This window comes from Peromyscus maniculatus, chromosome 15, assembly GCF_049852395.1.
Source record: "Peromyscus maniculatus bairdii isolate BWxNUB_F1_BW_parent chromosome 15, HU_Pman_BW_mat_3.1, whole genome shotgun sequence".
NCBI lineage: Eukaryota > Metazoa > Chordata > Mammalia > Rodentia > Cricetidae > Peromyscus > Peromyscus maniculatus.
Window position 1 is genome coordinate 80,492,056 of NC_134866.1, and position 24,078 is coordinate 80,516,133.

The 24,078-nt window shown below is 41.7% G+C and overlaps 1 protein-coding gene across 5 annotated transcripts in view; it reads left to right on the forward strand.

Moving 5' to 3' along the window:
- Positions 1-24,078, forward strand: part of Mast4 (microtubule associated serine/threonine kinase family member 4) — a 594,548-nt gene that overhangs the window by 314,297 nt on the left and 256,173 nt on the right. For 3 of the 5 annotated variants that reach the window (XM_042261716.2, XM_076552170.1, XM_076552168.1), the window contains 2 exons: positions 696-727; positions 18,594-18,629. In XM_042261716.2, coding sequence (XP_042117650.1) covers positions 696-727; positions 18,594-18,629 — 68 coding nt within the window. The remainder of the gene's footprint in view (positions 1-695; positions 728-18,593; positions 18,630-24,078) is intronic. The other 2 variants (XM_076552171.1, XM_076552176.1) reach the window with 1 other exon arrangement.

The window sequence follows — 24,078 nt, forward strand, 5'->3', positions numbered from 1 at the left end:
TATGATTCTGTAGATAATGATCTTAATTTGAGATAAATGTGAGAGCATACTTTAGAAGTATCAACACTCTGGTAATTGTGGCTGTCTGGCTACCTTTTAGAGGTTCATTAACCTACTTTTCAATACCTAAGTAATAAATGCCATTTGTTTTGAGAAGTAATTCCGGAAGAAAACCCTTTGCAGGCTCCCTTTAAAATAACAAAGTGTAATATTTGGTATGCATAGTATTTTGCCGGAATTTGTTTCCTTGGAGGGTAAGTTGGCCTGATTTAATAATCTGATTTAATTGCCCTTTTCACTTCACCTTTCATTTAATTATAATCCTCTGAACTTTCTCCTGCTTCTATATATTTCTTGTCTTGGTAGGTCCCCCGGTTCTTCCGACTTTGCTCAGTTACAGGACAATAGTACTCACCTCAGTATTTTACTCAAGTTGCTTTTTGAAGGTCCAATGGTTTTATGCTTCAAAATCAGATAAACTGTTTATAGTCTAAACTGCCCCTTCAGACCTCTTTTCTTGTGTAACAAGAGCAGTGTTGGGAGGGATCTGACATAAAATTATGTCATCAAAGTCTTTAGTGTCTTAACAGAGCCAAGTCAAGTCTGATAAAGAATGTCCAAACGTGTGACTTGGTGTCCTGATGATTTCAGCTGGTGCGGCATCTCCCATGTGTGTTTTCTCTTTTCTTTTGCAGAAGGAGCTGAGCCTCCCCCGAAGAGGAAGCCTGTAAGTAGAAGGACTCACTTTCCTCACTCTCTTTTTCCCTGGTTTGTAATGTGATCACTATCTGAATTGTTGGGCTTTGATGGCGATTAAAAAATTAATGATGAGCTACCCAATCAACAAAACAAAACAACATGAATTTATTTATAAAAGTTAAAGAGTAATGTAATGATCTCATTATAATTTGCTGGATCTGTTTGTGGGCATTATAAATTCAAATGCTTACTAAATCCTAGGAGAATCTTAAGTTTTAAAAATGCCATTATATAGCCAAGGAAAAAAAAAAGTGATTTAATCTGCAGATAATGCAAGGTAACCTTAACCAGGAGTTAATAATTGTCAATCTATGGTTGTTCTTTATATTATGGAATTTTTGCACTTGAATGGATGAAGTCTTTGAGTCAGTTACACTTCCTGCTGTTAGAGCCAGGTCTTATTGAAAGGGTACATGTAACCGGGCAGTGGTGGAGCACGCCTTTAATCCCAGCACTCGGGAGGCAGAGGCTGACGGATCTCTGTGAGTTCGAGGCCAGCCTGGTCTACAGAGCGAGATCCAGGAAAGGCACAAAGCTACACAAAGAAACCCTGTCTTGAAAAACCAAAGGGAAAAAAAAAAAAAAAAAAAAAGAAAGAAAGGGTACATGTAATATTCTTGTATTCGGGCTGGAGAGATGGCTCAGAGGTTAAGAGCACTGACTGCTCTTCCAGAGGTCCTGAGTTCAATTCCCAGCACCCACATGGTGGCTCACAACCATCTGTAATGAGATCTGGCACCCTCTTCCATATACATAATAAATAAATAAACCTTTAAAAAAATATTCTTGTATTCAAATAATAGATGTGCAGACCTTGACTTGATTTCTTGGTAGTGTGTCTCCACTTTAAGTCAATTATATACTTGCACAAAAAAAAATAATTGTATTCACTTGCCATTTCTGGAGTGAAATTGTCCTATAATACTCCATTCACTACCTCTAGCGTAGCTCTCGTACCGTGAGCAGCACTATGTAAGGGCTGAATTTGAACTCTTTGGATTTTTCTGGTTGGTGTGTGTTGAAGAAGTCTATGGTACAGTTCCTCTTAAATTTTTTTTAATTTTTAAGATATTTAGTAATATAAGATACAAGGAATATTTAAAATAAGATTCGCTAATTCCACTATGGAGTAATAAAAAATTATAGGGGGACTACTGTCACCTTCTGGGTGAAAATTTTTTTTTTATGTGCCAGTCTTTGTATCTAGGAACCTAAACAGCATCATGTGCAAACATTTTATTTGCTTTTTAATGAAATCAATTTCACTAATTTGTTTATCTATTTTGAGCCAGGGTTTCTCTGTGTAGCCCTGGCTGTCTTAGAACTCGCTCTGTAGCCCTGGCTGTCCTAGAACTTGCTCTGTAGACCAGGCTGTCCTAGAACTTGCTCTGTAGACCAGGCTGACCTAGAACTTGCTCTGTAGACCAGGCTGGCCTAGAACTCGCTCTGTAGCCCTGGCTGTCCCACAACTCGCTCTGTAGACCAGACTGTCCTAGAACTCGCTCTGTAGCCCTGGCTGTCCTAGAACTCGCTCTGTAGACCAGGCTGTCCTAGAACTCACTCTGGAGACCAGTCTGGCCTAGAACTCGCTCTGGAGACCAGGCTGTCCTAGACCTCACTCTGGAGACCAGGCTGTCCTAGAACTCGCTCTGGAGACCACTTTGTTTCCATTTTTTTCTTTTCCTTTTTCTTTTTGAAACAAGTTTAGACTGCCAGGTGGACAACCAGTCATTTTTCCTGCAAACTTTTCCTCAGCTGTCTCTGCTCCTCGCCTCACTTCCTGGCTGGAGGTTAATGGCTTGGGTCCTTCCTTAGGAAGTGCCCTTGGGATTAAATGCTTTCTTTTTCTGTGTCATGGTCACATGCCTGTTCCCCAAACTCCAACTTTCGCTATTTCTCTTCATAATGAGAAACCAGAGGTAAGAAAAGTAGAAAAACTATGTGAGATCTCTTCGTAGGCAAACCATCTTATTTTCTCTATAATTTTTTTTTTTTTAGTTCTTAAACACCCTGGATTTTTCTCCTGTACTTTATTTGAAAATCCTTAGAACTTTGGTCAGATTTCCTTTGGGGCTTTGTAGTAATTCTCCTTAGATTTGTTAGTCTATATTCCCAGTGACTACCAGAAGCCCATACAAATTATGAAATTAAATCCATTCTGTCTATGTAAGATTCATATATTACTTTCACAGTGAAGTCTCAGTTCTGTTAATGTTTAGCTCATGGCCCTGAATGATGTGAAAACACATGATAGAGAAAGAAAATATGTTTTTCTTCACTTGAGAAAACGGAATCATTAATAATAAAAAAGAGATAGTGAAATAAGTGTATTTGGAGCCTGTTCTGGGAATTATCTAGAAGTCCCCTCTGTAATAAAAATCGGTTGATTTATTGGTGGTAGAATGAAGCACAGCAGACCAGTCAACACAAAGCGACCTATTTCAGTGAATTTTGTGAAAATCAATATTTCCAAATGAATCAACCCCCCAAATAAACATAATTTTATATTTGCTACAGTTACCCTCAAAGAATTAACAATGCCTGATGTGGCTGTTCAGAAGCCCATGGCCCTCAGTGTCCTCGGTGGATGCCACACCGAAGGCCAGTAATTAATGCCTCTGTGCGTGCATGGTCCTTCATGACACCGAGAAAAAGAGATGCTTTTAAAAAAAAATAGTGCCAGGTTCATTTTCGGAGGAAGCTCATGAAGGAGGACAGCGTAGCCTTGTTAGGTGCTGGCCTCAGTCTTGTCACAGGCCGTGACTGTTCTACCAGCGCCTGTCACCCTGTTTACTGCAGAAATGCCTCCTAGGGATGCTTTCAACTCCTTTGCTCTTCTGCAGGAAGACTGGGTCTCCCCAGCCCCCGCCCCTCCTGCTGCTGGGGTGAGTCCCTCACTTTCCATGTTAGCAAACTGCTCAGGCCTCAGCATAGGCCTTAGGGTCCCTGCTCCCAAAGCCACTGACTGAACCTGTCAGAGGGGCTGTGCCCTCAGAAGAGGTCACTTTAGTCTGAAGTGTCTGCTGCTTCTAATTTGTGTTATCTTGAAGGTGTTTGTTACTTTAAAATTGCATTACCATCACTTTGAAACTGATAGGATTTGTTAGCTTTGTTTGTAATTTTTGAGTGTTGTTGTGAATAAGCTAAAAAATAACTTTTATCTATGCAGTCCTAGAAGCACACATATGCTACATTTAAAAATAAAATTTTCATAAATAAAAGATAATATGCTTCCTCATGATTGGGAGATCATAAAAGCAAATGGTATTTTCTAGAAAATATAATTCCCATCTCCTCTAATATTTTGCTTGCAATCATTTCGATGAGAGCCAACATGAAGACTATGTGGCCTTATATAAAGTTTTAAAGGTGGAAGAGATGATTAAGACCTTTATTCTCTAGTGCAAAGAGCAAGAGGCAGGAAAAGCAGGGAGCTACCTTCTAGGCAAGATGTTACTAGATAAAAAGTGACCTCTGCTAAGTTTCCCCTGAGGCTTTCCAGTACTCTAATCTTCTTTAAGGCCTCAAATCTTATCTCTGCTCCAGACTGCTGTATTAGGTGGATTTGAGTTTCTCTTTTCAATTCAATGGAGGCTTTGGTTCCCTGATTCTCAGAGCCATTCTTTCCTCCCATTTCCTTGGAACTTAAGTTACCACACTCTATTTCCTTCTCACCCAGCAGTCTATCAAAATCATGCTGTTGGAAGAACTATGCAGAGGAGTACTATATAACAGGTTAGATATTGAGACTAATACTGTGATGGACAAGTCCCAGAGAGAAGGCAGCATTTACATTATAAAATGTAAAAGTATACAACAGATTTCTGCTCTTTTTGTTAACCCTGAAATTTGCCAGAGACAAACCAGTTCCACCATTTTGGCCAAATTAAAGCAGGCTTTTATTAAAATGTGAAATATTGACCAAGATGGACTTTGGTCAGGACTATCACTTGGAAACTTTCCAGCTGAATGGCTTTGAGGCATGTGTTTTGTGTGTGTGTGTGTGTGTGTGTGTGTGTGTGTGTGTGTGTGTGTGTGTAGGTAGGTGGGGCGGGGGAACTTATATTGATAAAACCCATAGGCCATGGTACTTTCTCATGAGGCTTTGTTGTTATTTTCCAAGAACTCCCAGCATTTCAGAAAGTTACCTGGTCTTTGGGCAGATGGGGCTTATAGGTTACATAAGGTCTAACATTGAACTACAACTCCTAGCATTCCAGAAAGTTACCTGGTCTTTGGGCAGGTGGGGCTTATAGGTTACATAAGGTCTAATATTGAACTATAACTCCTAGCATTCCAGGAAGTTAGCTGGTCTTTGGGCAGGTGGGGCTTATAGGTTACATAAGGTCTAATATTGAACTACAACTCCTAGCATTCCAGGAAGTTAGCTGGTCTTTGGGCAGGTGGGGCTTATAGGTTACATAGGGTCTAACATTGAACTACAACTCATAGCATTCCAGGAAGTTAGCTGGTCTTTGGGCAGGTGGGGCTTATAGGTTACATAGGGTCTAGCATTTCTAAATACACTTAACCATAGAAGTGTAAGGCATGCATGGGAAGCAGCTCTGTATGAAAATTTGCTACTATAGGAAATGACAGAGATGGAGTTCATGTGGCTCTCAGAGGGAGCTTCATGCACCACTAATGTGGCTGTGCTGGTGAGTGTGTAGGTGCTTATATTACATCTTCTATGACAACAGTCTTGATTGGGTGAAAGTACACTTCAAACATTTAATCAAGCCTTTCCCCAGGGTTAGAAATAACTTATGTAGATATTATATTTAAAAAATCTTTTTCAAATATGAGAATGTGGCATAACTGTTTTTTTTGTTTCTTGGTGGTATTTTGATCTCTTGCTGAAGATCACCCCAAATGAGTCCAGTTTCATAATACTTGTAAGTTCCCTATGTTGGACACTATTGGCTAATGCCAGCACATACACTGAATTGTGTGGATAGGTTTCAGGGCTCTTAAAATCGCTTTTGATACGCTGCCTGAAGGCAGGCAGGGAGAAAAATGAGATCATTGCATTTATGGTGATGGATTATAACTCTGAGCTTCAGAACTTGACTCTGGCTGTTCTTCCTGCCCAGAGAATGCCTGATTCAGTAATGTTTCCAATATTGCTGTTTGTGGAATAGACACACGCCTACCTCCCACTAGTCAGGCAGCCTTCTGCTGGGGGTCTGTAGACCCTGTCACCAAACCTGTCTGCTAGGACAGAGATCCTCTGGCTGAATGGCAGATTCCCTGTCCTTTGTGTCATAAATTCAGCCTGGGACACACAGACTCTCTTGACGTGATTTTTATTTGGCTGGTCACCATCTCTGCATTAGTATTGCTGGTCTCCTATTGAGGCCTTGCCTGACATTTTTAAATAGGACGCTGTCCCAGAGGAGTTTGTTTCCAGACAAAGAAAGTGGAAAAAGTGAAAAAGGCAAAGATGTGAACTGATGGGTAGTTAGGAACAAAAGCCAGGCATCCCTGGCAGTTGCTGCTGATTTTTAAAGGCTCCCTTTGTGTTTTGTTAATTGCCTAAATAAAGCTCCCTAGGATAGAGGCTTTTTTTTTTTTTTCCTCTCTCTCTCTTGGAGTTCCCTAGAGTGCCTCTGTAGTGTTTAAGCCCTGGAGAGAGGAGCAGGAAATTGGCTGGAGCCAGTTCTTCCTACCTCCTCCCCTCCAGCTTTTTTTTTAAACAGGCTTTCAGAATTCTCCACAAAGCCAAAGAAATTGTGCTCTCTATTCCTCGCCGTAGAGTCTCCCTGCTATTTGCCATGGCCTTCTCCACCTTGTCTAATTATGAGCTCTGCCATGTTCATGCATGGAACCCTGTGGGCCTGGGAATCTGTGAAGTCATGGCAGTTGCCAGTTTATTTTTGTAGAAACAATGAATGATACTTGGATGGTTTCTCAGCTTCATAGTCTTTGGCCACAAAAGCGTTAGCGATGCCTTTTAGGGGTACCCAGCAGTAGGATCCTGAAGTAGGAGCAGCTCCTAATGTGCGTGGCAGCTCTAGAAAGGTTGTGTACATGCTGAGGAATGGCTCCTGGGAGTCGGTTGTGGGGCCTTGTCCCGTTTTCATCACTGGGTCTAGCGGCAACACTGGCGTCTTCATCGACTTCCGTTTCTTCTCCGTTCACCTTGTCCTTTCCCTTTCCTGAAAGTAGCTGTGGCCCGCTAATGCTGGCCATGCTAGACGTACATATATCAGGATCTAAATGGTCCTGTAGGAAGCCCAGCTCCTAACCTATATGTAAATCAGTGCCCATCTCCCTCACAGCTACTGTGATGCTATACTTCCTAGAACCAGAAATTCATTCATGTGAACCTTGAAGATATTTTCCCTGTGATACTTTACTTACATGTACCTGCCTTTGACTGTAGCAGAAGTCTCATTAATGGGAGCCTTCTGGTGAGCTGGCCATGTGACTGATGTTTTAGATTAAAAACTTGGGACTCTGGCTGCCTCAACATGCTAGGTTTGGCCACCCATCCCCATCTGCCAGTTGAAGAGGCAAGTAATTGTAAGAAGTAGAAAGGATGTTTTCAAGGTAGCCATATTGGAAACATAAGCAAAAAAGGGACCCATTGACCCCCACCCCCAGTGAAGCACGATCCTAATTAGTCTTAACAATAAAAACCCAGAGTCAGATATCTAAGGTGAAGGCTGAAAGATCAGAGAAGCAGAGCAGCCAGCCACCAGTAACTTCTTACCTCTAAAGAAATCTCAGACCAAATGGCATGGGGTGATCCTGTCTCTAGGAATTCTCAGACTGAATGGGCATTGAGATCCTGTCTCCACCTCCGTGGTGCTGGGACTAAAGGTTCTGTTTCTCTTTTAGACTGGTTCAATCTAGTGTAGCCCAGGGTGGCTTTGAACTCCTGATCTTCCAGCTTCCTCCTCCCAAGTGCTGGGATTAAAGTTGTGTGCCACCACTGCCTGGCCCCTATGGTTAACTAGTGGTTAACTCTGGCCTCTGATCTTCAGGCAAGCTTTATTTGTCAAAACACAAACAAAATATCATACAACTCCCAAGTTATTCCTAGAAGTCAAGTTCATTGTTCTTTTCGTGTAAATCTATCTGAACATGCTACACATCATGGCATCCTACACCTCTGATACCTCTATTAAGGTCCTAGTCACCTAGAAACACCCAGAGTGGGCCAAAGGGAGCCTCTTTCTCTTGAGAGTCCAGAAATCCCTCCTGTTAGTAAACCTCTAAGGGAGTGTTGCTACATCAGATTTTTCAGCCTTCATCACTTCAGCCTTGATAGACAAATATGCTAATGCATAATATGGCATATGAGAACACACTGATTTAAGATGTATCCTCAGATAGTCAACATACATTTACAGAGGAAGAGTCAGCTAGAATTCTCACTAGTGAGCCCCAAGACAGTACAAACTTAGTATTCCCATGATTATATAATTTATAGTATAGATCGTATAGACACACTTGTTTTTCTGTGAACCTAAGCATCCCTTGGTAATTTCTAACACACAAATTACACAATTCAAGGTCTCTTGTCACATCAAGAGATTCCTACATAAGTCAGAAGAGCTCTTGATTTGCTCAACTGACCTAAAGACAAGGAACCCAGCTTGCAGTCAGATAACTAGCAAATTCAGATGGTTGAAAAAGAGTCCCAACAGCTCCAAAGAACCCCTAAACGGACTAAGAAAGGGAAGGGCAAGAATGGGGATCCACAGGCTGGAGAGAGCAGCTCCTGGTCTACCTCTCAAAGCGTGGTCAGCTTGGACATAGTCTCACTTCCCCTCTGCCAGGCGGCCTCACAACCTCCAACTCTTGAGGGAAGCAGTCTTCCTCCTACAAGATGAGCGCTTCTTCCCCAGTGTGTGCCCTCACCTGTGGGTGAGGTATTGCCCTGTGCCCTCAGCCGTAGTGAAGGAGACAGACACAAAACGAAGCACACCTGTCAGACTTTTCCTACACACTTAGTTACCCTATCACTTACCTTTTAGCAAAAGTGGCCAGAGGCCAGTCTACCAGAGGTCTGAGGTGTTGAAAAAACAGTTGCTATATGAACAAATGAATAAAAGGCAATGCACTTATTCCATTTCTTCCTGGCTGTTTGCCGTCCGTAGGCAGAGCCAAGGGTATCCAGGGATGGAGTGGGAAATGAGAGTGATCCCCAGAGAGATTGCTGTCAAAGATGCTTAGGACCTTCACAGCAGAGAGAAGCCAGGGCGGAGCTGAGATGTTGGACTTGAGACTACAGTGTGTCTTACAGCAGTTGCATTTGGGTTGCCTGCACTGGATCAGGACGTTTCTGAGCTTGGAATTCCTCACCCTGAGACAAGTGAGGCAGTGACCTTCTAAGTCATTGAATAGGTCTGGGTGAATGCAATTGGTATGTATAGGTCTGTGTACTTTTTAAAAAGGACTTAAACTCAGAACATAATGCCTTGCCTGGCTGTTTCGCAAAGTAGTTTAGGTAAAAATGAGGTTATTTCCAGGATGGAGGGAGAAGGAATCTCCTTGGTTTTGTAATAGATTTGAAACAGATTTGTGAGATTTTCAGCAAGATGAAGGTAACATTTCCGGAAAGAGAAGAAAGGGGCTTAATTCAAGCAAAATAAGGGACATATAAACCATATTTGGCTATGTGTTAAAACACATTTATTTTCTCCGTTGCACTCTCTAGCCCTCCCTCCCCAACAAATATTGAATTCAGAGTATCTACTGTCAGAGCCAAATAGAAGTCCAATGTCATGTTGAATGTTAGAAATCCAAAAACAAAACGAAGAAAAAATTGAGTGTTGCATCTGAATTAGCATTTAAAGTGGCATGTTTATATAAAAAGGGAGCGGGTGGTGTAATATATCCTAGAGTAAAGAGAGGAATTCGGGCTGTGGAGAATGTCAGTTGCGTTTATATATTCATCGAGCAGCCAGCGTGGCATTTGGCATGCATCTGCAGCCTTCCTTCTCAGGCTTGAGCTTGACTGCAGTGGTGGGGGAGGAGGCTGGGAGAACAGAGCGGTGGGGGGGGGGCAGGGATGGGAGGGTGCTTCCCAGTGGGTGGGTGCTTCCCTGTGGAAATTTGAGGAAGACCTTCCTTCTGCTCCAGGGGAGAGGATTGGGTTATCCTGGGAAGGTTTAGGATCCCCCAAAATCTACGTGTACTTCTAAACATGGAGATTAGAATGTGTGTGTGTGTGTGTGTGTGTGTGTGTGTGTGTGTGTGTGTGTGTGTGTGTGTGTGTTGTGGGGGAGCGGGAGACCAGTGCTTACAGGGGATTCAGAACACCCATTTCCAGCTGAGAACTACCTTTTAGCATGAAAGCGGAGTTAGAAATGTCATACTTACTAGAATAACTTCAGCAAATTGGAGTCCAACAATTGTTTTCCATAGGTGATTCATATCAGCTCATACAGTGTGGCCACAGGGGCTGGGAACCGACAGATACCTCCTCTGGCCTGCTGATCTGTAGGAAATCTCGGGATAAGGCTTTGGAGCACTGCCTGGATTTGAATTCCGTCTCTGCCATTAACCAGCTCCGGGATCTCCAAACGTTACTTAACTTCTGCGCATCTTAGTTTCTCATCCATAAGATGGAAATATTACTCTATCCTGGAATTGTCCAGAGGGTTAAATTAATAATTGTAAACTGTTTGTGATTGTGCCTGGCACACGTACGTACTGTGTATCTGTTAAGTATTAGGAAATAGGACATACCTGGTGCCATTTGTTTGTAGCCTGATGGATTAGCCAAAAATCCACCAAACAGGCAACAGAAGTAATCTTTTTTCCTTCTTTTAAAAGATTTACTTATTTTATTTTGTTAATGGACGTGAGTGTTTTGCCTGCATGCATGTGTGACATCATGTACATGTCTGGTGTCCATGGAGGACAGAAGAGGGCATCAGATATCAGATCCCCTGGCACAGGAGTTACAGATGGTTGTGAACATCTGTGTGAGTGCTGGGAACTGAGCCCAGGGCCTCTCTAAGAGCACTGAGTGCTCTTAACCAACTCTCCAGCCCTGAGGAAGTACTCCTAAAGCCAAATGATTTTAGTAGCATTTTCTAGTGTTATTTTGTTGCATTTTCTGAGGGGTGTTGAAGGGGCAGGTGGCCTTGTGGCTCTGGGTAGGACTTAACACTGTGCACTGAGCACAGCAATGGCCAACCCTGATAACTGGAGGGTTCTGCCTCTACAGTGGAGACAGACACAGATAGTCATTATATCACCATGACTTGCGTGTACGAGATCCCCATGCCCCTTTCCCAGAAAAATCCATTCTCCTTCAGCATAGTGGAAGGTCAGTTTTTGGAATGGTGATTTGGGACAAGTAAGTGTTGAGGAACATGGGAAAATGTAGTCAAAGTAGGGGGAATCGTTAAAGAAAGCTTTATTTAAACTTGCTTTCTTTGATCAGTGAGGAACTGGCAACTAAGAAGGGATGAGACCTATTGGGCTCAACTAGTACATTGTGAAACAGGAGCAGAATTTGGGGTTGCCAACCACTCGGGGCTGGAGTGTGATCTTTCCATCTTGAGGCCATTATGCTCGAGTGTTAGCAAGCCCATGGATCTTTGTTCCGTAGATGTAAAGCTTCTTCTCGTGGACCTCCGTAGTGTGGAGCGAGGCGTAGGCTTCACGGAGTACGCCTTCCTTCACCGTGTTCATCAAAGCTTCTTTTAATATTCTGCAAAGTCGGGCGAGTTCTTAAAAGTTTCCACTGGCCATTGCAGCTGAGGGCAGACAAACTATTCCAAACCCAAGCACCACCAGGAACACAGTGTACCCCAGGATGATAAAGGGACCAGTGAGAGCTGCCCAAGTCAGGGGGCTATCGTGCCCAGCTGTGCTAACTAGCCACTCCTGTATATATTCATCATCCAACGGGACATGTGAGCCAGCCTCTGAATTCAGTATTGTTCTCTCTGTACCCCATTGTGTAGAAGCCAGTCGGGCCCTCCGATGCGCAGACAGGAGCCAGGCAGAAATGGGATTCACTTGTGTCTGTGAGTGTCTCCTTAGGAGGCTTCAAGTCCCTTTTCCTTGCTCTCTGGAGCGGCGACAGTCAGACTTAAGGAACTGGGAAAATCAAAAGTGCTTTGGGGGTTTCTCTCTCTCCTCTCCTTAAAGGGGACCTCACCCTCTATGACTTGGCTGGGACATTTTTTTCCCCTAAGACTAGACCTGCTTTGTCTTTTAACCTATTGTTATGTAAAGGAGGCACCTCTTCCAGGTGGAACTGAGGATGCCCTGTACTAACACATTAGAAGGTGAGGCATGCCCTGGAGCCTTTTAGTTATTCCACACTCCTTCCCAAGGGCATCTGAGCCCTGCTTCTTCTCATAGACTACCCAGAAGACAATGCTTTCCTCTCTGTCATTAGGAAATTCTACACAGATAGTCCACTTGACACAAATGATTGAGCAGAAACAGTTTGATCGACTATATAAATTTGATTGTCATGTAGCTATAAATAGCGTCTCTCATAGGAAGCTATATTTTAATATTTTAGATGGAAAAGTCTGTGTGTATGTGTATATATGTGCATGCATGCCTTTGTGTATGGGGGTTGCTCACTCATTTTGAGGGGTATATGTAAATGTTGAGAGTCTTCTATCATTCTTTTCCTTATTTTTTTGGAGAGAAGGTCTCACTGGGAACCTGGTGCTCACAGTGCTTGTGCTGTGGGCTGGCTAGGCAGGAAAGCTCTGGGATCCAATAACTAGTCCCAGGGTTCAGACATGCGGTGCTGCTTTAGGCTTTTATGTGGATGCTGGTGACCTAAACTCAGGTTTTCATGCTTACATAGCAAACACTTAACCTGCTGAGTAATCTCTCCAGTCCCTAGAAAGCAAATCCTACTAATACATTTAAATGTGTAATAGAATTTCAGGAAATGTTTGAAATGCCTATAATATAATCTCTTAAGAAGCATTTGGGAATTTTGTACTTGTTTTCATGAAAGTGCTCTTGCTTTATTAAAACACGCATGTACACACTTGTGCACTTTCACACATACACACACACACACAGAAAAACAAAGCAAAAAACCCTGTTGTGTTGGGCTCTGGAGATTGCCCATTTGGTAGAGTACTTGGCCAACAGCATTGGCTATGTTCAGTCTCCAGCACTGTATAATTTCAACCCTTAGAAAGGTGGAGCCAAGAGGATCAGAAGTTCAGGGCCTCCTCTGCTGAGTTCAAGGACATCCTGGGCTATGTGAGACCCTATCTAAGAAAAGAAGAAGAAAAAATAATGTAGGATGGCCTTTGTACCCTTTTTGCACAAGAAGAACTGGTTTTTAACTTTTGTTATGTCATCGAGATCCATAGGATTAACCTTGCTGAGACACAGGTGCTATGCCCCAGCTCCCCCTACACATGGATTTTCCATGGTGGTAGCCTTCAGTGTGGTGGTAGTGGATAAGTTTTTAATGAGACAAGTCAGCTTAGAGGCAGGGGTTAGCGTTGAGGTATATTTTTTTAAGCAGCTGAAGAGGGCATTTTCTTCAAGCACTATGTGACTTTCACAAGTGTAGCTGCTGTAAAGAAATGATAATGTTTATGTTCAGGGAATGGTGACTTACCCTCTGGGTAGGTACAGGTTGGTGGGGGATGGATTCCTCTTTTCTCTGCCTCCCTTGGTCTCCTTGCTGAAGCTACAAGTACTTGTCTGTGTTTAGCAGGGGCACACGAACGTGTTCACCAGGGGTTTGTAGTTTAGGATACAAAGCACAGTGTTTAGTATGTTAAATCAAGAGTCAATCATCTGAAAGAAGCAAAGGCTTTTTTATTTTATTTTTTCCTGTGTCTAGGGTACATTAGTTTAAATGTTAAAAGCAATCCTTGTGGGCTACAGAAGCACTTGGAAGAGCTGAAGGGTGTTTGAAAACTGCACTTGACCTCACGTGCTGAGATGAATGAATTAGCTCGGTGTGCAGGTTTCACATCTTAGGGGAGCAGTGTTGGTTTTTAAGGTGGCATGCTAAGGTATTGATTTGTATGTTAATGTAAGGTGGCTCTGGTAAAATCGTGGACACATATTGTCATAAACATTGGGTAAAGCATATAACGGAATTATTATCTTTGAGATGTCAGGCTCCTTAGTTTTAAACCAGCTCTGTTTTGGTTTGGCCTGTTCCCATCTTTCCCTCTTCTTCTCCTGTGTGATTTGCTCCAGGTGGTTGCATTTATACATCACGAGGAACATAGAATAGTGATGGCAGTGGTTGTCCTGCAGATTTTAAGAGGCGAATCACAGCAAAGATCTTCTGCTCACCACTTCCTAGACTCCGCCTAGTCACTCCTCAGGCTAATGTACACCACATCTCCTACCACACTACCTAGGTGCCTAGGCTACACTGCATTAACGTACCAAAGCATCAGGAATTCTGTTGCTCTGAAGCCATGGCAGAATTTTAAAACAGCAGAATCACACACAGCCATTCCTCCAGCTGCTTCCGCCCCTGGAACCCCATGTAGCATGAACTCACTTCAGCTGTCCCCAAGAACATGGGGACCTCACGTGCTCTGCCAGTTGAGATCACATTTCTATTCCCACTGAGAAGACAGATTTATTGAAGCCTCTTCGGCATTGAGGAAAGTGCACACAGTCTCCAGTCCACAGTTGGGATTTGTGCATGCTCGGTGATAGAGTTCATGAGATTCCATATCTGTCCTTGGTGCTGCAGAATAAAAATGAAGGAAATGAAGTGTGCACATGCAGTCACCAGCAACAGCAGCAGTGTGTACTGCCTATCTCCCCTGCGAGGTCCCTTCTGTCCCTTGGAGTACTCACTCCACCCTGTACCCAGCCAGGCAACTGTCAATGCTTTCCACCCCCCACCCACCACCCAGAAATTAGATTGCACTTTTAAAATGTTCTGAAATGCTACTGGAAATAACATCCCCCCACCCCCCTTTCGTTCTGGCTTGTTTCACTGAATATACCTATTTTGAAGTCTATCCACGTTCTAACCGATATTGCATATGTTACTACTAATTCTTTCCATTGCTAGGTAATATTCTGTTGCATGGCAATGTCACTGTCTGATTATACATTCACTTCTTGATGACACTTTGGGAAATTGATAATTTTTGGCCTTTATAAATAAATCTGCTACAGACTGAGCATCCCTAATCCAGAAACCCCAAATCTAAAATATTCAGCAATCTGGAACATCTCAAGTTGCAAACATTTTGGATAAGAGATGTTGAATCTGTAAATGAGGACTCCTAGCCTGTGAGTTTTTAATTCTCTTTATAATCAGAAGAGCAAATGTTTTGAATTCTGATGGCCTTTTAATTTGTTCTTTAAGGCTTTGGTGCTAAATCTAAGAAATGTACACAATTACAAATTTTCCTCCTCTGTTTTCCAGAAGTTTCATATGTTTAGGTCTGTGCTTAATTTTGAGTTAATTTTTACCCATCAAGAGAGATGTGAATGAAAGTTCCTGTTTTTCTATATAAATATCGAATACTGGTATCTTTTGTTGAACAGAGTATCCTTTGGCTTGAAATTCTGTGTGTGTTTGTCAAAGCTCACTTGTTCCCACATGTGAGTGTCTGTTGAAGGCTTTCTCTTTTGTTTCATTGATCTGTCTTTATGCCAATGCCACGACATCTTGATCATGGCTTGAGAGTGAATCCTATTGATGCTGTTGATCATCCTTCAACTTCATACATTTCCAAGCTGTTTTTTTAGCTGCTTGGGATTTTTAAACTCTAGAGGAAGTTTGTGCACTTGTACAAGAAAATCCAAGAGGTTTTTTTTTTTTTTTCTTTTCTCCTGCCATTGCATGGCGTCTATAGGTCAATTTGTGGAGCTGTGATAGATCTGCAGTAATTACAATTAAGTATAGTCCTAGAGATGGATTAGAGGGGATGACGGGCCAGTATGGAGAGGCTGGGATGGAAATGCCTTCAGATGGTGCATAAAGATGAACCCAGTGGCCCAGGATCCAGGACCTCAACTGGGGAGTGAGTGACAGAAATGAACACATACTTCCTCAGGAAATCCCTTTCAGAGAAGTCCAAGAGGAAGGCCTGGGAGGGCAGTTCTTGGAACAGCTCAGGCAATGATTGGAATCTACGATTGGAAGGAAGAAGCAGTAATTTTTTTTTCCAGAAAGAAGGACAGCAGTTGAGAGCTCAGGCTCCATGCTAAGGGACAGTGAGAAAGGAAAATTGGCTAGAGTGAATTCAGTGGCCTAGGAGAGGCCCAGAAAGGTTGTGCTCCAGGGCACACCTGAGGGATGTTCACACTCCAAGAATTGTTCCTATAGCACAGCAAGGTCTATTGTACAATTAAATTGATCATTGGTCTAGGACAGGAGGAAATCCAAAGTAATTTTGCTGTCTTCCCTTCCCCAGAGACATTTGACCATGTCTAGAGATATCTTTGGTTGTCCTAATTCCTGAGGGTAGACAAGGCTTTCCCTTTCTAGTAAAAAGAGGCCGAGAATAATGTTGAATGTCCTGCAGTGTACATGGAAACCGCTATCTCCAGCTCCCAGCAGTTACCTCCCCAACATGTCGAAAACATGATCCAGAGAGGAAGGATGAGAAGTAGAGGTAGATGAGAGGTGACAGCTGAGAATCCATGGATCCGATGCATTTAGGAGAATCACTCTTGTGTGGTCACTAGAAACTTGTCCTGGGTCATCAAGTATTAGCCTGAGGATCTCCACTGAGGATTTTTTAGAAAATTCTCCCAAATGTTACCAAATCAAGGTAATTGAACACAAGGATACCTTGAGTAAATAGTAGAAATTTGAAAGAACTCAGTAAGTTCCTTTCAGAAAACAATTCTGCATGGACATGGCAATATCCATTGAGAAATTTATTGATTGGTCAGGTTAAAATTGCAGCTAGTAGAAAACCTAACCCAAAGTGTCTGAATAACATAAAGAAAGCTACCTGGCACAGAAGACTGAAAAGCCTAGGCTTTATACCAAAATAGCCAGGGTGTGTTGTTCATACAGACCTGGGTTGATACAACTGCTGTGTGCCAACTGTTCCCAGGACACTTTCTTTCCTTTTTCATTTTCACCCAATGGATAACCTTTATTTTCCTGTCATGATAGTTTCCCTTTGATTGGTCCACTTTAAATTTTGAACCTAACTATGGATATGTTGAGCTCTTGCCATTAGGCTAGTTGAGTTGAAGTATGAAAGAATGTGGGTTTTCTTATTCATAGTTCTTAAATGCCATATTGAAATAAAAGAATTTGGGGGCATCTATCTGATTAGAACAAGGATATTAAAATTGAATTGACTAAGCTATGAGGATGTCTCAAGTCTGTAAAGTGCTGACTACACAAGATGTGGGCCTGAATTCAAATGCCTAGCGTCCATGTAGAAAGGAGGGTACCTAGAATGATAGTCATGGAGGGATAAAGATAGGAGAATTCTTAGGGCTCAAATGCCTGTCAGTCTAGCCAATCATTGAACACAAGATTCAGTGAGAGATTTCTTCTCAAAAATATAGATAGTGTCTTAGAGATTCTATTACTGTGATGAAACATTGTGACCAACAAACAAGCTGAGGAGGAAAAGGTTTATTCAGCTTACACTTTCAAAGCACGGTTTATCATTGAAGGAAGTCAAGACAGGAACTCAAACAGGGCAGGAACCTGGAGGCAGGAGCTGATGGAGGGTGTGCTGCTTAATGGCTTGCTCCTCATGGCTTGCTCAGTCTGCTTTCCTATAGAACCTAGGACCACCAGCCCAGGCATGGCACCACCCACAGTGGTCTGGGCCCCCCCCCCCTTTATTCACTAATTAAGAAAATGCCTTACAGATGGGTCTTATGGAGGAAGTTTCTCAAATGAGACTCCTTCCTATCTTAAGACTCTAGCTTGTGTCAAGTTGACCCAAAACCAGCCAGTACAGGTGGAGAGCCATTGAAGAAGACACCCAAAATTGCCTGTGGCCTCCACATGCTGTGTACACATTTGTTCCTTCCTATCCACATGAGAAATACACAGAAAGCCAATGCCTTTAGAATGCAGTTTGGGACCTGCCATATATATATATACACACACACATAATCTTAAGAATTATTAAGAAATCACATTCACATTTTATTTTTTTAAAAATTTGAAAAACATGACAACTAGAAGATCTACAACTGTGTAAGTGACAATGGAAAAGTTAGAAACAGGTTAGGAGTCCCTGGAAATGGAGTGTAGTCTGCGTTGCCCAAACTATATGGTAAACACACATAGAGGAAACAGACAAAAATGTACATGTGGGCAAGCCACCAAGAATGAACACGGGGTAGATGAGCGTGAACCAACAAAAAGCCGTTTGTCCCTTCGGTGCTAGTTCATGAAGCACGAATGTCCTGGGGTGCTTCTACTAACGGAGGCTGACATTCATCGTCAAACATAACTGTGAAAGTTATAGAGGTCACAACTGTGCTCATCCTAACTAGAGGGCCAGCCCGAACATAAACGCTGTCTCCATTTATCACTCATGTGGCACTTGTTGGGTTATTCTGCGCTTGCATTCTTGGCTTTATACCCAAGTGTGTTCACGTACATTGCTACCCCACCTTAGCAGAAATGCTAGGCGTTTATTCTTCTAGGCAATATGCTAGGCATATTGTCTCTAATGATTGAGTTTCTCACCTCACCAGTCTTCCAACTTGATGGAGACAACTCTGTCCCAGTCATTTGAACGATGACGTAATATTTGGCATGAGAGATGATTGGCAGTTTCGTTTCTTATGGGTGGACATTCATGTATTCAGTACCACCCTTGCCGCCCTAATGCCCAACAGCAGTGGTGCTGCAGATGTCGCTGTGCTTACATACTTACATACTGGTCCTTTTTCCCCTATAGGGTAGATTCCCAGAAGTGGAATTGCTTGGTCAAACGGTATGTGTGTTTTTAATTTTCATAGACATTGCTACATTACCCGAAGGAATAGCAAGCCACCTCCCATTTCCTGCATTTTCTCCAGCCCTGGGATGCCCCTTTTAAGTTCTTGCCAGCCTTATTGTCTCTAATGATTGATTTTTCATTTTCTCTCCTGCCGCTAAGGCCAAGTCTGCTTTTGTGTGTCAAATGTCTGGGTTCCTTTTTTCTTCATCTCATTTTCATAGCCCATCTTTCCATTTTCAAGTTCTAGGAGCCCAGTTTTTAACGGTGTTAATCGTTTGTTATATGTGTGAAAACATCTCTGTGGTATTTTTTCCCTCTCTGTATAATGTCTCCTGTCAAGTGGAAATTGTTAATTGTTTAATCAAAAATATCTTTCCATTTATGACTTCTGAGATGTCTTCTGTGCTTCACATGGTTTGATTACCTCCAGATCATGAGAAATTGTCTTAAATATTTTTGCCTCATTTAAAAAAAAATGCAAAACATTTGAATGTTAATCCAATTTTCAATGTAGGATGTGATATGAGGCACGGTCCTGTTTCTTTTTGTTTCTCAGATGCATAAGCTGTAACCCAAGTTCTAGCTATTACAAGACCCTTGATTTGCCCTGGGCAGTGGTGGCACATGCTTTTAATCCCAGCACTTGTGAGGCAGAGGAAGGCAGATGTCAGTGAGTTCAAGGCCAGCTTAATCTACAGAGCAAGTTTCAGGACAGCCAGGACTATATAGAGAAACCGTGTCTCAAAAAAGAAACAAAAAACAAAACAAACAACAACAACAACAACAAAAAACCCAAAACCCAAACCAAAACAAAACAAAATCCAAAAAAACCAAGACCCTTGGTTTTTCATGGGGCTGAAATGTTAACACTTGTCATATGGAAAAATGGCATGTGTATGTTTGGGTTTACCTCTGACCTGCCTTTTCTAATTACTCTGTGTCTGTCTGTACCAACCTAATTCTATTCTGTGACTCTCCAGGGACTTGAAATATATGGTAAGTTATCTCTAGCCTTGTTTTTCTGTGTATCACAGCTGTTTTTAGTTTTCTATATTCTGATTTACAGTTTAATGTTGGAGACATTTTATCATAAATGTTTGTTTTTGTTTCTCTTATTTATTTTTTATTTTTTAAGTTGTATTTATTTGTTTACTTACTTAGTTATCTTTTTGAGACATGTTCTCACTCTGTTACCCTGGCCCTCCTGGAACTCACTATGTAGACCAGGTTGTCCTGAACCTACAGAGACTCAAGAGTGCTGGGATTAGAGGAGTGTGCCACCATGCCCAGCTTACAAATGTTCTAAATCCAAAAGATAATAAAACAGTAGATAGAACCAAAAAGGAGTATTTCTCAGTGTGGAGGGTCCTTTTACCTGATGCTAATAATTAGAATAATACCTTCCAATAAACTGCAAGTTATTTCTTCTGTCCATTCTAATTCTTTCAGTGTGATTTTGTTTTCTCAATCCTTCCAAATTGCAGAAACTAGGGAAACAGACAGGACATTGTAATGCATCAGAGAATTACGCCATTGCATTAATCTTCATGTGCTTTAAGCTTTGGGTGACTGTGGTGTTATAAATGATTGGCATTTCTGTTTCTGTACAAACCATGAAGCCCCCTGGACCTGACCTGGTTGCAGAGTGTAGATTCAATGATGAGGATTATGAGCTACCTCTGAAGTGCCTCATAAAACAGTTTGCTTAGAATATTTTATGATTTTGTTCTTTTTAAGCTTAATATGAAACATTTCATGGATTTTGAACTGTTTTGGGGAAAATTATCTAATATTTGAGTTGGTTAAGACAATTATTGACTTTTAATTTATATTTACAGGGCATTGGCTTAACTCCATTCACTAACATTCTTAAATGCTTTTTGAAAACTTTTATTGTCATAGTGTTAAAGTAATAACTTCTTGTTTTTAAGAAGTTGAGGAGCAGAAGAGATAGCTCAGTGGTTAAGTGGTGGCGTACGCCTTTAATCCTAGCACTTGGGAGGCAGAGGCAGGGGGATCTCTAAGTTCAAGGCCAGCCTGGTCTACAGAATAAGTTCGAGGACAGCCAGGGCTACACAAAGAAACCCTGTCTCAAAAAAAACCAAAACAAAACAAAACAAAAAAGAACATTTGCTGCTTCAAGCTGAGGACTGGATTCAGATCCCAGCACCTAAGTCAGGTGACTTCAGACACACGTAACTCAGGTTTCAAAAGCCTGATGTTCTCTTCTTACCTCTCTGTGCACCCACATATATATATACACATTTATACACACATGCACATAAAAATATAAAATTAAATCTTAGAAGTATTTCAGATACTAAGGTTAAACATTAATATTACCTGTTGTTTCTAAGTATGATGGCATGTACTTTTTAATCTTGGCATTTGGGAGGCAGAGGCAGATAAATATCTGTGAGTTTGATGCCAGTGTGATCTACACAGTGAGTTCTAGGTCAAAAAGGACTTTATAGTGAGACCTTGTCTAAGGAGAACACACACACACACACACTTGCCTGTTATTAAAATAATGCTAATATTAGCTCACACATTAATACATATGCAAATAAAGCTGAGGTCTGTATTGTTCTTATGAAAATAGAGGGACATCCCCAGGTAGGTTCTACGTGGGCTTATTTGATTAAAGGAAAAACATCATTAGCTTTGCTATAGCCATTATTAAAATGATGAAAGAATTCGTGTATTGTGAGCACTGAGTTTTATACTTGGATATAAGTATGAATGAAAAGGAAGAGCCCTCCTAATTTTAATGGTAGTTTAGTTTTAAGAAATGGATTGGGAAGGCACTTCTGTGTGTACATATAATAAAGATGGTAATTTAGAAAAAAGAGGAGCATTAAGTTATGCAGAAGACCCAAATGGATGGTAACAGTTGAAGTTTTCTCTATATGATCTTTGATTGTAACCATTTATTCTAAAGAAGGTGATCAAGTTATTTCCTCCCTTCTGTGAATTCCTATGTGCCCATTCATATCATGGTTCTTTTCTCCAATTCATTCCTCTAATTTGACTCTCCACTAATGAGCAATAAGCAGTGGACTTCCTTTCTTAAACATAGCTGTGTGTCGTGGTTGAGATAAGCAGAATGTTGTTGTTTTCAGAACAGTTTTGTTGTTGTTTGTTTTGTTCTGTTCTGTTTTTGCTAAAGAACAAGAACGCTTTCAGTGATATGTGGCAGTTGAGATTTTAAGGACAGATGGAGTGAAATGAACGATTTTCTGCTGGCCAGTGTCGAAATCAGAACCAGCATCGAGGAAGTGGTAATTAGAAGACAAGAAAGTGAGGCGAGCTGAAAGCCAAGAGTTAGTCATGAAATATGCAACAATTGACAAATGATGTTAAATAAAAGGCTTATCACGTTTCCTGGTTTCCAAATAAGCTGTTTTCTCCAACCTAAAAGTGTTTCCTGCACCCAAGTTCTAATCATCATTACAACTGACACAGACGATAATCATAAATATAAAAAGATATAATTAGAGGAGATGTCAGATGTAATTACGTGTATCTGAGGAAACACACATTGTTATCTTAAAGTAAAATCCTGCTTAGAATGTAGACAAAACCTCAGAAATTGAAAAGCTTAATTTAAAACAAAAAAGAGACACTAAAGGACACATCATAAGATTAACCATAATGAAGGAACCAAAATTCCTAACAATTTAAGTATGTAAGTCTTCGGTTTGTTCCAGGGGTACCCCGTCACTGAGAGAGAGGAATGTTTAAACTAGGGCAGAATATGTATATATATATATATATATATATATATATATATATATATATAATTTTTTTTTCTGAGACAGGGTTTCTCTGTGTAGTTTTGGTGCCTGTCTTGGATCTGTCTCTGTAGACCAGGCTGACCTTGAACTCACAGAGATCCGCCTGGCTTTGCCTCCCAAGTGCTGGGATTAAAGGCGTGTGCCACCACAGCCCGGCTGAAAATGCCGTTTTTAAACAGATAAGCCTGGAAAACCACCTGTGACCACAGCTTGGCAGGACTGTGAGAGGCTATGGGCATTGCTATGGCCATGGCACGATGCTGTATTCCTGAAGGGACAAAACTGTAGTTGTTGTGATGGCACGAAGTGTCCCAAGTTACTTATGATGGCCACATATGAACTGATTGATCGGAAAAAGGAAAACAACAGTCATAGAAATAAATAATGCTCATGGGAATTAAGAAAAAATTCAGTGATCTGAAACTGCAGCATGGAGTTAAAAAAAATCATGCACGCTGATCTGTTTCTTTTATTTGACTTCACTTTAAAATGTTTTTTATCAGTATGTGTGTGCACGTGCAAATGCCCCATTTTGCCCACGCGTGTGTGTGTGTGTGTGTGTGTGTGTGTGTGTGTGTGTGTGTGTGTGTGTGCAGGCATGTAAGTGGGTTTGCAAATGCCATTGTGTGTATGCATGTCTGTGTGCAAATACCATTTTGTGAGTGTGTGTGTGTGTGTGTGTCTCAGAGGACATCTTCATGGAGTCCATTCTAGCTCTCCATTTTTATATAGGTTCTCAGATTGGCTTGAGGTGGCTAGGCTGAATCAGCAAACATGTTTATCTGCTGCACCATCTGGCTGGCTGGCCCTTTGCTTTTGACAAGGTCTCATGTAGTACACGTTGACCCCAGACTTGCTATTATGTAACTGAGGATGACCCTGAACTTTTGATCCCTCTGCCTCCATCATCTGAGTGCAGGGATTACAGGCAACAGCGTCCTTGCCCTTTGTCTTCGTACACAGGCTTTGTGTATGCTAGGCAAGCGCTCTGCCCATTGAGTTACGCCCCAGCCCTACATGTTTATTTAAGTAAGTCAGCTACAGTTCTATTACAGCCCCAGAAGTTAGGATACAGATACTAAACAAACGCAAGTGTTGACCAGAAAATGATACTGTCCTTCCAGAGCCTCTTAGGTGTTGTGTTCAAAGCAATACCCTAAGGTCAGGGCGATCTTTCTGAATTGAAGAGTGAAGAGCCTTCATTCATAGTCTTTTTTTTTTTTTTTTTTTTTTTTGGTTTTTCGAGACAGGGTTTCTCTGTGTAGCTTTGCGCCTTTCCTGGAGCTCACTTGGTAGCCCAGGCTGGCCTCGAACTCACAGAGATCCACCTGGCTCTGCCTCACGAGTGCTGGGATTAAAGGCGTGGGCCATTGTATGTGCAGTGGTGTCTTGCTTGCACGTGTACCTGTGTACCACCATGTGTGTGCAGTGTTTGCAGAGGACAGAAGGAGAAACTGACTTATAGACTGCAGGAGCTGCTGTGTGGTTTGCTGGCACTTGAACCCTCGAGCCTTCTCTCCTGCCCCCATTCATAAGCGTTTTTTAACCCAGCTCTGACTGAATGGAAACAACCCTTGTGGCTTGTTGTACTTTCAATATAAATAAAATAAAAATGAATGAAAACTAAGAAGGCGGCTTACATGCAT